Source organism: Epinephelus fuscoguttatus, linkage group LG12 (assembly GCF_011397635.1).
Source record: "Epinephelus fuscoguttatus linkage group LG12, E.fuscoguttatus.final_Chr_v1".
NCBI lineage: Eukaryota > Metazoa > Chordata > Actinopteri > Perciformes > Serranidae > Epinephelus > Epinephelus fuscoguttatus.
The window spans coordinates 31,491,866-31,504,673 of record NC_064763.1 but is presented as its reverse complement, the minus strand read 5'-3'; the positions used below and the strand labels follow the sequence as shown (position 1 = coordinate 31,504,673).

At 40.5% G+C, this 12,808-nt stretch overlaps 2 protein-coding genes and 1 non-coding gene across 3 annotated transcripts; 2 read left to right on the top strand and 1 right to left on the bottom strand.

Annotated features, from left to right (window-relative positions):
• The first annotated feature begins 2,998 nt into the window (after nucleotides 1–2,998).
• LOC125898650 (cone-rod homeobox protein-like) lies at nucleotides 2,999–4,367 on the top strand. Its single transcript, XM_049592482.1, has 3 exons — nucleotides 2,999–3,128; nucleotides 3,406–3,584; nucleotides 3,676–4,367. The coding sequence occupies exons 1-3, from the start codon at nucleotides 2,999–3,001 to the stop codon at nucleotides 4,312–4,314; spliced, it is 948 nt and encodes a 315-aa protein (XP_049448439.1). The 3' UTR covers nucleotides 4,315–4,367.
• Nucleotides 4,368–4,546: 179 nt separating this feature from the next.
• On the top strand, nucleotides 4,547–4,620 carry trnat-agu (transfer RNA threonine (anticodon AGU)). The gene has a single exon. It is a non-coding gene; the product is annotated as a tRNA-Thr (tRNA).
• A 2,388-nt stretch (nucleotides 4,621–7,008) lies between these two features.
• Nucleotides 7,009–11,944, bottom strand: vtnb (vitronectin b). The gene is made up of 8 exons (XM_049592972.1): nucleotides 11,746–11,944; nucleotides 10,727–10,843; nucleotides 10,376–10,609; nucleotides 10,099–10,238; nucleotides 9,330–9,486; nucleotides 7,877–8,035; nucleotides 7,468–7,791; nucleotides 7,009–7,369 (listed from the first exon to the last, which is right to left on the bottom strand). The coding sequence occupies exons 1-8, from the start codon at nucleotides 11,807–11,809 to the stop codon at nucleotides 7,233–7,235; spliced, it is 1,332 nt and encodes a 443-aa protein (XP_049448929.1). The 5' UTR covers nucleotides 11,810–11,944; the 3' UTR covers nucleotides 7,009–7,232.
• Between the last annotated feature and the right edge of the window lie 864 nt (nucleotides 11,945–12,808).

The window sequence follows — 12,808 nt, the reverse complement described above, 5'->3', positions numbered from 1 at the left end:
ATTAGTTATAATTAACGTAGAATACGTTGAAATACAAAATAATGGGACTAATTTGGCAAGAAACGCTTGTTAGTGATGGTTTGTTTAGTCACTATTATCATTTTCCCTCAAATAGATGGGTGATAAACTACAAGGAAAAGACAACATAAAGCTTCTTGAAGTGTTAGGTCAACAAGAGCCCTGAACACGAAAGTCTCTGAGCTCTAATGGAGGGATAAATCCAAACTGTATTCCTTCTTTTGGTGTTTCAGCACATGTTCTGTGTGCAAAGCATCTGTATTAGCTATATTTTTCCATCAGTCAGTTTGAGTTTTTCCTTTCACTTGTCCCCTGTATGTATACTCAGGTTTACTGTCTGTCTGTCTGGCTTGTGAGCCATATACCATTGTTAATGTTTGTGGTCTGAACTAAGCCTGTTACATTGCAGAGGAATTATGTTGCGGGAGGCTTCATTGAGCCTTACATATTTATTTGTACCTATGATTTATATTAGTGACTGAATTTTTGTGTAAAAGGAAGGCTAACACGGAAAAACATGGTGTTCATATTCTGAGCCAGGTGTGCCGTGGGATTTCGTGATAACCACACATTATTATTATTGCAATATTCAACTGGGCCTGTACAAAATGATATGAATTAATTTCTGATTGACTGTAAAAGTATATTGTGTGCACCCATTTCCTAATTAAGAGGAAAACTCTACCTAAAAAATGTAAAAAGAAATAAAATAAAAAAAAACCAAAACCTTGTGTGACACATCACATTATCTAACATTATCTTACATTAAATTGATGTGTTATTGGGACTTCGATGTAATTTTAAAAGGTTTAAAATGAATTTATGAATCAATTTGGCTGTAAATATTTCACGAGTAATAGCTGGTTGTCAATTGTTATTTGATATTAGTAACTAAAAACAAATATTTATGTCATGATAACTGTGAAAGCACACGTTATAGAGGCTTTTGTGCACAGATATGACTACAGGTGTGCTTTGAGATTTTGGCTTGCGCTTTGGTGTGCTTTGGGCACAAAAAGTTTGAAAACCACTGCGGTAGAGTATCTGTACTTTAGCTGAGGTTTTATATTTCTGTCAACTTTCACTTCAACTCAACTACATATCCTTAATAAAATGTATACTTTTACTCCAAAACATGAAGGGATGAAAGGGCAAATTAAGGAAAGGGAGAGAAGGACAAACCAGATTTTATTATTTTAATTTTTCGTGTATGCTCCATTTTTTTTTTTTTTTTTTTTTTTTGGTGTGCTTATTACAAAAAATAAACTTCTTAGAATTGTAACTGCTTGCTTTTGTATTATCAGCATTTACTTGTACTTTTACTGTCAATACATTACATGTTAATATCATAAAATTACTTTTGATACTTGAGGGCAGAAAATAGCTGCTTTAAGACTTTTACTAAAATAGATAGATAGATAGATAGATAGATAAAATTACATTTATTAACTGGTCTAATGCTGCCACCTAGTGGCTTATTTACACCTCTACTATCTTTGTGAATCCAAAGCAACACATTCTGGATACTGGATCGACTTTGTACATGCCTTTAGAATAAACTAGGGCAACTAAAATAAATATATGACAAATATTTGAATATATTACAAATAAACCATGAATCTTTAGAAATGCCAACTGGTACAGATGTGATTACTAGCTCTGATTTGAGGCTTATAAACTATAGAACCTTTACTCCATGTTTCTGTTTGGCAGAATAACATGTTCAGTGTCAGGGGTCACAGAGGCCCTGGCAGCGCGTGACCCTATTTCGACGGCCCATCTGCTTTTGGTTTCGATACAGTGTTGTCTTAATGTGTGTCATGTGACGGTCAGCAGTTTGAGTTATGATCTTAATGGCCCATTGTTGGGGGAGTATGGAGTCAGTGTGGAATACTTAACTGCTAATGTGAGCCAATCATCGGTGTTAATGTCTCATCTTCAGTCCGTTATGGCTCCAAAATAATTCTGACATCACGTGCTCTCCACGACCACCAGAGTGCCTGACAAGAGATAATCATCTAGATCAGCGAAAATACAGACGCAATTCAATTTTAAAAAATGTTTCATGCCTGTCTTAGTTGTTAGCCCTCTGAGTCTGCCTTATTTTTTGGAAATTTAAATCTGAATGGCCCATACACGCTGAGTCTGACACTAGCCTGGGAACTGGTTGTGCATTGGACTGTGCGTTATCCGGTGTTTTGATGTCTCGATCGGTGGAAACCCAACCGACCAGGAAGGGAAAAAGTAGCCCGATTTGTCACCTCGACACATTATAGCTGACTGAAGCCTCACACTCCGGGAGCTTCTTCAATACACTTCCACTATCCACACTGTTTGCTTCTGCTGCACACCAGGAGGCAGCGAGCTGTGGAGGAGAGGATGTGCCTCAGACTGAAGTGCCAGAAAAGTGTGAGTGTTGCCTCACCTGCCATGTTTTCAGCACTGTGTAACCAAGTCAAAATTATTTTACTGTTTTTATTTTTATGGAGAGCACTATCTGTTGAATAAATGGCTTTGGAAGTCTGGAAATCAAATAGGTGTTTCATCAAGTGCGTCTAGGCCTAAATAAAGATTTAGAAAATACACAAATATTAAAGCCTACTCTTCCATTTCCCCCTCAAACTTTAATGTTTTTACTCTAAAAATGGTCTTTACATGCAGAGATTTGCCAGAGGATCTCAGTGTTGTGTGACCTAACACTCCTGCAGGACAAGCTCCGTCTAGGCTAAATGGGCACATTAATGGGTCATCACCTATTAGCCCGGACAGCTGTTAATAGGTGTGTAGCACATCAAAGGCACGCGTTTGTAAGGCCTGACAATATCCACTGAGATGTGCAAGAGGGTGTGGTGCAGGGGGGTCGTTTTCTGTCTGTCAAGAGAAGTATAAAACCCTCTGGTGTCCTGCGTGTTCACCAGTGTCGAGGGGAGACTTGAAGAAACATACTCCTGGTTGCTTTGTGTTTGAGCTCTACTGAAAAATGGCATTCGGATTGGATTTTACTGGAGGTAATGTCTCTGAGATGAACACGTTTTACTCGGGACATTATTGGCCTGCTACATGCCTGGATATGAACAACAACGACGATTACGCACAGGACTCCGTCAGAGGTAAGAGGCTGAATGTCTTTAGTTTGTTACACTTTTAAAAAACTGACCAAGGGAACGCGTTTCATATAGACTAAGACACAATGCTGCATGATCTCTTTTACTTTGGTTGCTTAAAGATCGGCGAATTTAACAGTTAAATAGTTAGGTTTAAAGCATTTCTTTGGATGTCCCTCTGTGTGCACACATCTAAATTTGATTCCCTGCTTGCAGTGTGTTTAATTCCAGTTTAGTGGTCAGAGAAGTATCAAATAACTAACATTTTGTCCTCTCCTTGTAGTAAGCCATGATGCTCCCCACAAGATGCGCTCGGACACCCAGCGTCGCCGGAAGCGCACAACTTTCAGCAAGGCGCAGCTGAGCGAGCTGGAGAGGGCCTTCTCTGTCACACAGTATCCGGATATCAAAATCAAGGAGTCTCTTGCGTCTATAACTGGGCTGCCGGAGTCTAAGATCCAGGTATGACACGTGCGTCACAGATTTCCCGTGCGTAATTTTCCCAATGCGCCAGTGTGCCATGAAAATAACCATACTTCTTTCTTTTCAACAGGTCTGGTTTCAAAATCGACGCGCGCGCTATTTCAAGAGCAAGAAACCAACCAGAGAGACCCCCAAACCCTCCGCAGACTACTTCCATCATGAGTTCTCCTACACTCCAGCTCCCAGTCCACCATTCCCCCAGCTGGCGCACTCTTTCCACACCCCGAGCATACCGTCCCCACCAGGGTACCCTGCTCCAAGTCTACCTCAGTCCACCAGGCTCTCAACCATCATGGGGAGTCAGACCATGTCCCTGCCCACACCTACGTCCCCTGTCGCCGCCGATCAAGCTACATCTTGCTCCCTGCATGAACCTAATCCCACAGGAGTTCCCCAACATCACTACAGCCAAACTGCGGACTTTACTGACTATTGCCACGGTGTGTTCCCACACAGCGAGCTCAGTGAATGGGATTTCACAGAGGACTTTGAGGCTTTCCTCGGAGATGCACATAGATCCCAGCCTGAGGGTAGCCGCTGCGGTACAGTCGGACATCCTCAGCCCATGGAGAGGGTCCAGAGTCAGCCGGACCACCAGAACATCTCCGACCTGGACGACCTGTCCGAGCTGTTCTTTCAGGACCTGGGCGACTTCAGTGTGTCGGATTTGGACATTTCTGCGGCAATGATTGATTATATTTTGGGTTGAACGATAAAAGAAGGTTTGAAAGAAAAGTAGCTATATTTAAGACCAAATTGTATATAAAGCTGTACCGTCCTGTACAAAGGACTTTCTCACGTGCAATAAATGTATAGAGCTATTTAGATTTATTAACATATTGTAGAGAATTACGCTAGCTTCACAAATAAAGCAAATATTTTATGCAACTGTTATGTCTGGTTTTTATTCATAATATCCACTTCTGTCTCCACCGTCACGTGGCGCCGTGGCTTAGTTGGTTAAAGCGCCTGTCTAGTAAACAGGAGATCCTGGGTTCGAATCCCAGCGGTGCCTTTTTGTCTATGTACTGGTTTACTGAAGAGTGACTGCAAGATGGCTCACAGACGACATGGGTATGTTCAAGAAAACTCTAGGCTATATTTAAGCCATAGTAACTGTACTCACACAGTAACATACAAGAAACATGTTTTCACACTGGAAACCGGAAGTGATTTCCCAGAGATTTTTCGATCAAATTTAAATCAGTATTAGGATGTTACTCGGTAACAGTAAAACAGTATATGGTCTTTAACACGTTAAACACGGTGAAAGTGGTCGCCACGCTACTCACACGCAGTTTTGTGAACGGTGGTCTTCAGTTATGATTGCAGCCACGAGCGCGTTCGTCGACGCGTTCGGCTCAGCCAATCAGAAGTCGATTTCGACCAGCACAGTTGGAAACGTTTGCAGCTCAATGTTGTGTGGACGTCGTCCGGTGGTGACTCTAAAAAACTGAAAATACTCAAGCTGTTTCACAAAAAAAGGAAACGCATGTGATATAGAAACAAACCAAACAAAAAACATAACAGAATTAATAAAGTAAACAAATTGAATATTCACTAACACATCTAAAACGAAGAAGCAAAATATGAGATATCAGGACATGTCCTCATCACTGGGTCCACATGCAAAATATAGAACAAAGTAGGCTGTGGTGTTGCTTGTATTTATGGCAAGAAAAAAGTTGCATGAATGCAAACAGAAACAGAAGCCTAATACAAACTGTTAGAAAATGTGTTGTGTGCATTACATATAAGGACATATGTAAAGGGATATACATATATAAATTAGCTTCAATGTGTATTAATTTATTGTGAGTGTGCGTGTGTGTATGAGATGTCCAGCAGATGGTGCACCTCTTTCAAGAGAGCAACTTCCCTATCTGCAGTGAGGCTCTAAGGACAGATGGTTTGGTATGGTGTAAAGCCCTCTGAGGTTTTTGATATTGTGCTATATGAATAAAATTAAATTGAAAATTGAATTTGTTGCCAGGCAGGGGAAAATGCATTTTTGTGCTGTGTTTTCTTCCTCTCTGTTTCTCTCTCTCTCTCTCTCTCCCTGTATCCTGTTTTCTCTCCAGGTGCTAACAACCTGGGGTCGTATTCACAAAGCTACATAGTGCTAAGAGTTGCTCCTAGTGATGAAATCCTAAGAAAAATCTTACAACTGTGACGTTTTATTAGAATTTCCCCTTATAGTTAAGACTATGTCCTTGTTCACAAAGCACCTTAGACCTTAAAAGAGCTCCTAGAGCTCCCTTCTTTTTAATAGCCCAGTCAAAACTATTTTTTTTTTAAGATTGCAGTGCTCGTGTTGATTCAGGACCATCATCATCATCTTTATCCTACATAATTTGTTTGATTCAGGGACATCATTGTCATGTTAATCCTGAATAGAATCGCTGATGTTGATCCAGGACCATTACTGCTATGTTGATGTCGACAAAAACAAATTATCCAGAGTTAGCGTGATGATGATGATGGTCCTGGATAAACCTAACAAAATCTATCCAGGATCAACATGGATATAAGGAGGGAAAATGTGTCAATTGTGGGAATTTGCAACTGAAAAATACTATTACCCTTACTCTTTGTTAGTGAACAGTTTACTTGTTAGCATAGCCTCCCTTGTTAGCAAGCGAACTTGCTAACCTTGCAGTCGTTTACAAGGATTTTGTTAAGTGTCACTGAGGATTTTGTTTAATCGTACAAATGTCAATTTGGAAAACTAGCTTAGCTCTGAAGAAGCACAAAGCTCTGAAAAGTTCTGGCCTCTCCTTTTGTTCTGGCCTCTCCTTTTTGATCCTCTGCACTGAGACTGACTGGGCTGCTGCAGCTCTGTTTGATTAAAGTTGTTAGAAATTAAAAGTGACAGGACGTTGAGGACCGTAGGTAACTTGGTACCCTATACATTTCCCTCACGTAGCTATTTTGTGTTCAGAAACACTGGGTTTATTGGTCGTTGCCAGCCTTGTATTTGTTAGGTGAAGGGTTAAGTAGAGGTCAGTTGAGGCCTGGTTTGGTTATATTGGTTTCTTTTATTTGGCACAACCACTTTCTCCCTTCCTCTCCCACATTTGGAGAACCTTGTGTCACGTGTGAATAAATCACCTCTCATTTATTTATTCTGACTCCTTCAGTTATTAGATTGTCATGTCGTTGTCTTCTTTTGTCTCCCGTTTTCAAAAGGGGATATAACGAAGCTGTTGATGGTAAGAGGAATTTAACTTTTAGAAGCTGATTCAGGTTAACAGGTAGGGTCAGTGTTAAAGTCAGGCATGTAGTAATAGCTAGCCAGAAAATTTATCAGGTGTGTGTGTGTGTGTGTGTGTGTGTGTGTGTGTGTGTGTGTGTGTGTGGACTGTACCATTTGGACAAGAAGAATATTCAGGCACTCACAGAATTAAAATCTCAGCTTTATTAAATCATGCAGAATTTCAGCCTATACACGTGAATACAGAGGGGACGTCAGAGGGGCTACTTATCGTAAACAAAACGCAAACAACAAAAACGACAGAAGCTATTATAAGTTCATATTGTAATTACTTTAAGACTTGTGACATTAAGAGGTGCTCATAGTGAGAGTGATTTTCTTTTTTTTCTCCCCAAACTATGGACTCAGCTGGCCTATCTCTTCTCTGCCCTCGATGCATCAGGTGTGTCTTCATGCTTGCAGCCCAGCCAGTATTTCGCAATGGATCGTGGGTAAGGAGGTTTTGCGGAGTCCACGCGTTTTGTCTGCAGATTCACTCTGTAGTATTTATCTGCCATCAAAGAAAGAAAAGAAACACACAAACCGAAAGGGGTTAAAGCAGTCAGCTTAAGGAGAATCTGCTTGCGTTGTTGTTACCTGGCTACATACCTTTCTTGAAAAAATACACATTTTGCACAGGGGTGCTTTTGGGCTCTGGTGGGGGGCTCTCTTCAAAGATGCTGAAGTCGCTGTAATCAAACCAATCATCATAACCCCACAGATCATCAAACAACACATGGTGACTCCGCCTTCTTTGTTGTGCACGCTTCTTGCCGAGCTTCCTCTTCCGACTGCTGCGCCTCCTCAACGGAGGAGAAGATGGCGTGGGATTGGGACTGAGGTAGACTCGCCCCACCATGGCAGCATCTACAGTGGGCCTGATGCCTTGCCAGTCCCTAGTGATGAAACGAGCGCCCATTTGATGACTGCTGACTGAATGAGGAGGAGAAATGATGGATGATTAGAGATAAACACACGTAAATACATATGAAAACACACATAAACAGCTGAGGTGTACCTGAGTCGCCAAAGAGCTCTGTGAAGAAATCCTCCCATGTCTGATCACAGAAGAGGTCCGTGTATCGTGTGAACAGTACAGATGGGGAGGATCTGCTCATTTGGACACACTCTTCATGGGAAGGCTGGTGCTTGAACTCATACTGGTAGTACTTGTCCCCTGAAGAAAGAAAGAAAGAAAAACAGGAGACATTTTGATATGTAACAGTAGTAAAACACAGCAAGTCCTCCAACACACACAACCACAGAGGTCCCTCTAATGTGACCCAAAGGAGCATTTCCTGATATATGTCACGTGAATTTACGTACTTCATGTTACGTGACGTACATGATGTATCATGTACATGATGACACAGGATATGAACAGCAGTGTCCTGGGTCAAAGTCTTCCATACGTGGTCTTAATACTATGTCTCTTGAATTCATTCTTTGCTCCCGTCGTAAGTGCTACGGTCACTAGCAGTTACTACCTAACCATAACTGTAAATATGGATAGCAATTGTTTGTACAAACCCTGCATGTATAAAGAAACCTGGAGACAGCCTTATTACTATGAAAAAGCTCAGTGGAGCATTACTATGAAAATATGCACACTTCCTGGGGGGCTTATGTAAACAGCTGGTTGTATTTTGGGGGAGGACAGTCTCAGAAAAACACAAGTGAAGGCCTAAATAATGAAACCGATGATGCCTGAATTCCATTTATTTATTAATGAACACTTAACTTTAGTAGCTGAGCTCTCCTCAGCATAAAATGATGAGACAAGGAAATGTCACTTTAGAGCAGAGATGTCCAGAAGCACTCAGATCTTTTACTTAAGTAAAGGAAGCAGTATCACAGTGTAAAACTACACTGTTACAAATAAAAGTCCTGCATGCAAACTTTGTGTTATAATCATAATATACTAAAAGTATTAAAAGTAAAAGTACTCATTGTGCAGAATGATATGTTATATTTTTGTATTCTAACTATTGATGCATCACTTTAATGCTGCAGCTAGTAAACACGAGGCTAATTTAAACTACTTTACAGCTGAGTAGCTTCACTTTTTACATCATACTGGATTTGTTGATTATATTTGAGTCGAAGTATAAGGTGGCAGAAAATGAAATTATCTAAGTACAGTACAGTTACCTCAAAATTGTACTTGTATGCAGTTATTGAGTAAATTTAGTACTTCCAAACGTGGACGTTTGCAACCTGGGGGTCACAACCCCAAGAGGAGTCACAAGATGATTAACAAAATAATCATCATTCATTTATTATCCGTAACTGCTCATCCTGTTCAGGGTTGCAGGAGGGCTGGAGCCTATCCCAGCTGTCCAGCTTTATTATGCCAGTTTGTTTTTATTGACACATCTTTTTTTAAATCTTTGCTTTTGTATTATGAATACGATATGGGTTTATTTTCCGAAGCCTGCAAAAAAAATATAACACAGCCCTAGAAAAAGTACCTTTGAAAAAGTAGGCTTTCTCTTTGCCACGGTGACTCGGTGCTGGTATGGCAAATGCGGCATCAACGGAATCTGGTATGCCGTCAAAGCCGACTGAAATGTCCCGCGGATAGTCTTCGTCCAAGACATCACCATCAAACCTCCAGTATTGGTTTCCCTGAGAAAGAATAAAGACACAGCTCAAAAAATTAGGGATGAGTGAGTTCACCATTATCTGTATCTGTGTCTGCATCTGTTCAACCAGCTACATTATCTTGATCTGTGCTCGGGATGGGCGGAGTGCCAGAAGTGGGTGGGTTTTAAATCGAAAGTGGGCTGGGCCTAATCAGAAGTTGTCATTTTGAAATTTATATGGATTATTCAGGAGTTGCAAGACTGATTATCTATGAGAAAAGTATTTACAGAACAGCCTCAGAATTGAGCTTCAGATCATTTTTTATCACAATAGATTAAACCTAAATTTCCTTTATCACAAGTACAGACAATGACACATTTTACTCATATGATGCTCGTACTCGTAAGCACATACTCATTTCATCCGAGTATTCTGCTCAGCCCTGTTAGTGTTTGTAAGAACCATGTATTTTACCTGATGATTTGAGATTCTTAATGAACTGTACAGGATTCTTTGTTTTCTTCACCGTCAAGTGTTTGTGAGCATGAAAATCTCTATATCGACAATCTATTATTGATTTCTAATTTAGATTGCCATGTAAATCTTGATAAAACACTCAATGTTTACAGACTGTAGGGAAGCAGAAGTTTCTACCTTGAAGATGTAGGTTTTTCCCTGACAATTGATGCGTGTGAATGCAGCACTGATGGGTCCAGAGATCCCCCACACATCCTCGATGAGTTTAGGATAACCAGGAAGGATGGACTTGTCATCCAACTCAAAGAAGTATTCACCTTGGAGGAAAAGGAGCATTTGGATCAGGGTTATATGAGGAACTGAATTCAATTTATTTAACCAAGATAATACACAAAGTATTAACTGAAAATTAAAAAATGACATGTCAAGCCTGCACAGAAACGTCCAGGTTTACCTCTAAATGCATAGATCGACCCGTTCTTCAGCTGCAGAAAAGCATCGAAAGGTCGACCGCTGCAGGGTGCTGCGTCAGGGTCTACAGCTGGTGTGGGCCCCTGTGTTGTGTTGGGTAGGGGAGGGGCAAGGGTGGGGTTTAAAGTTGGTAGGAAAACTGTTGGTGTGCTCGGGGCAAAAGTCGTCACTGCTTCTGATACGTCAACTGTTTCATCAAAGGTATCGCCACGAGCAACTGAGGGCAAAACAGAAGTGTCTCAGTTATATTCAATAACTTACAAAAGCCAAGAACTGCACTACAATAAGAAACAGTTTACTCAGTGAAGTGGTAAGATTCTGCTAATGCACTGACTTTTTTTAGGGCAGGCGGTGTCGAAGTCCCCACAGCAGCTTCCATAGTACACACACATAGAGTCACACTGACATTTCCTCTGCGATTCAAAGGAGCCACAACGACCCACGCAGGTCTCTGTGGAAATGCAGGTTGTTTGTATCAATGTTAAAATGACATGTAGTGATAGAGACTTTACCATTTAGTAGCCAGGTGGTGGAGGACGTACTCAGATCATTTACTGCCACAAGAGTAATGCAAAATACTCCAATACAAGCGCTCCCTCTACAGAGAAAAGCAGATAGTAGCAGATAGAGATGGAGCTATCCACTTTGCTTATTGTTGTAGGTATTTTTGTCAAATGACTCCAAACCTTGGGGTCAGGCCCCTCCAGTGGGTCACATGATAAATATGAGGGGTCCTGAGATGAGCAAGAAAACAAGACAAACAAAGTTCTGCCACACAAATTTGCTTTAATTCTCTGAAATCTTTGGGGGTTTTTTGTGAACGACTGGATTTTTCTAATAGATGCTGCTTTTTAACAGGGATCACAAGACAAAAAGTTGAAGGACTGCTGGAATGTTTTGTATTTCATATTCTTCATGTAAAAAATAAGGTGACTAGAAACTACAGCTGTCAAATAAATAACAAGTACAGTGCTTCCCTCTGAAATGTAGCGGAGTCGCAGTATAAAGTAACATCCAATGGAAATACTCAAGCAAAGTATCTGAGAATTGTACTTTAACAAATGTACTTCGTTACCTTCAACCAGTGTTACCTTCAACCAGTGTTAGTGTTAGTGACTTGATTAATTAGTTTCCAAGTAATACAGTTTACAAGCAAATATAATAATCATGTATCATACATGTCAAAAATCCCTCTCCTGTGTAATGTAGGCCAACATAAACATACACTCTGACAGTCTTGTGTCCATCTTTTACTTTTAACATTAACTGAGTGTATCTGCATTCAGTGTTCCCGCAATCTTTCCTTTGCCTTTAAGCTGAGTTAAATCAGAAAACACAATCTGGAAGACTCACCCTCCGCAGCAAAGGCTGTGTTCAGAAGGAGGACGAGGCCCAGCAGAGCCACTGCTGGCTTCATGACAACTCTCAGAAAATATCCTGCTCTTAAACAACAAAATAAAAATGTGGATTCTGAATTGAGAAGACAGCTGTTTGCCTGTTTACACCAGTGAACTATAGTCGGATGAGTCTGAGCTCAGTGTCCCACTTTGGGGTGCAGCACTGTGTGCAGATGATCAATAGATATTTTTCAGGAGCTGTTGACCCCCAGGCATCCGCTTTCCTGATTGGTCAACACTCGGCTGTGATAATCATTAAACTGTGGTGGCTGATCTCTGACCTGTTTGTCCCAGAAACATCCTGAACATGGTCACATTAAGGCACAAAATATACCCGCTGATTTCCAGTTATCTGGCTAATTTAACATCCAACATCTGTCTCTTGGTTATTTAATTTTTTAAGGCAGATAATTAGAATAAATCTCACAGTAATGGACTGTTGAGCTTGAATGACTCTCAATTAGGAAACTGGTTGAAATGCAAGATCACAAACTGGACTAGAAACTACAAAAGAGTGTGAAGATATAAAGTGTATGTATAATGTCAGGTTGAATGAGGCTCAAACATTGTGTAACCAGGGCAGTCTTTTTCCTCTTATTGATCTCTGGTGTAAAAATATAACCCCAAAGCAAACACAATACCTTCCTCCAAATTAAGCCCTGATAAGAGTGGCACATCATAAAAGGAATACAACAAGACAAATGTAGGATATTTTCTAAATCTGTGGAGCACCTGTTAATTTATTTTGGATTATGACCAACAGAAGATTGTCTGACAGATTCAGACATAAAGGCTGAGACTGGCACATCACCATCAGGCGGACAGATTAAACACATGTTATTACTTCCTCGTCACTCTGTTAAACATTGAACGATTTTTTTTAATAAATAAAATGTCTCAGTCAAAGAGCTCTGGTGTTCTAGCTTTTCTCTACACTCCGACTGAAGCATTTCTGGGCCTGTAGCACCAGTCCAGCAGTGGATAATAAACCAGTCCAAATAATGAAGTCAGTGAAAATA

Excerpts from the sequence above, each read along its gene's own strand:
- LOC125898650 (XM_049592482.1), top strand. The coding sequence starts at position 2,999 with ATGGCATTCGGATTGGATTTTACTGGAGGTAATGTCTCTGAGATGAAC. Across the intron at positions 3,129-3,405 it reads CGCACAGGACTCCGTCAGAG|TAAGCCATGATGCTCCCCAC; the intron begins GTAAGAGGCTGA and ends CTCTCCTTGTAG. Across the intron at positions 3,585-3,675 it reads TGCCGGAGTCTAAGATCCAG|GTCTGGTTTCAAAATCGACG; the intron begins GTATGACACGTG and ends TCTTTTCAACAG.
- vtnb (XM_049592972.1), bottom strand. The coding sequence starts at position 11,809 with ATGAAGCCAGCAGTGGCTCTGCTGGGCCTCGTCCTCCTTCTGAACACA. Across the intron at positions 10,844-11,745 it reads CACAGCCTTTGCTGCGGAGG|AGACCTGCGTGGGTCGTTGT; the intron begins GTGAGTCTTCCA and ends GCATTTCCACAG. Across the intron at positions 7,792-7,876 it reads AGAGCTCTTTGGCGACTCAG|TCAGCAGTCATCAAATGGGC; the intron begins GTACACCTCAGC and ends CTCCTCATTCAG.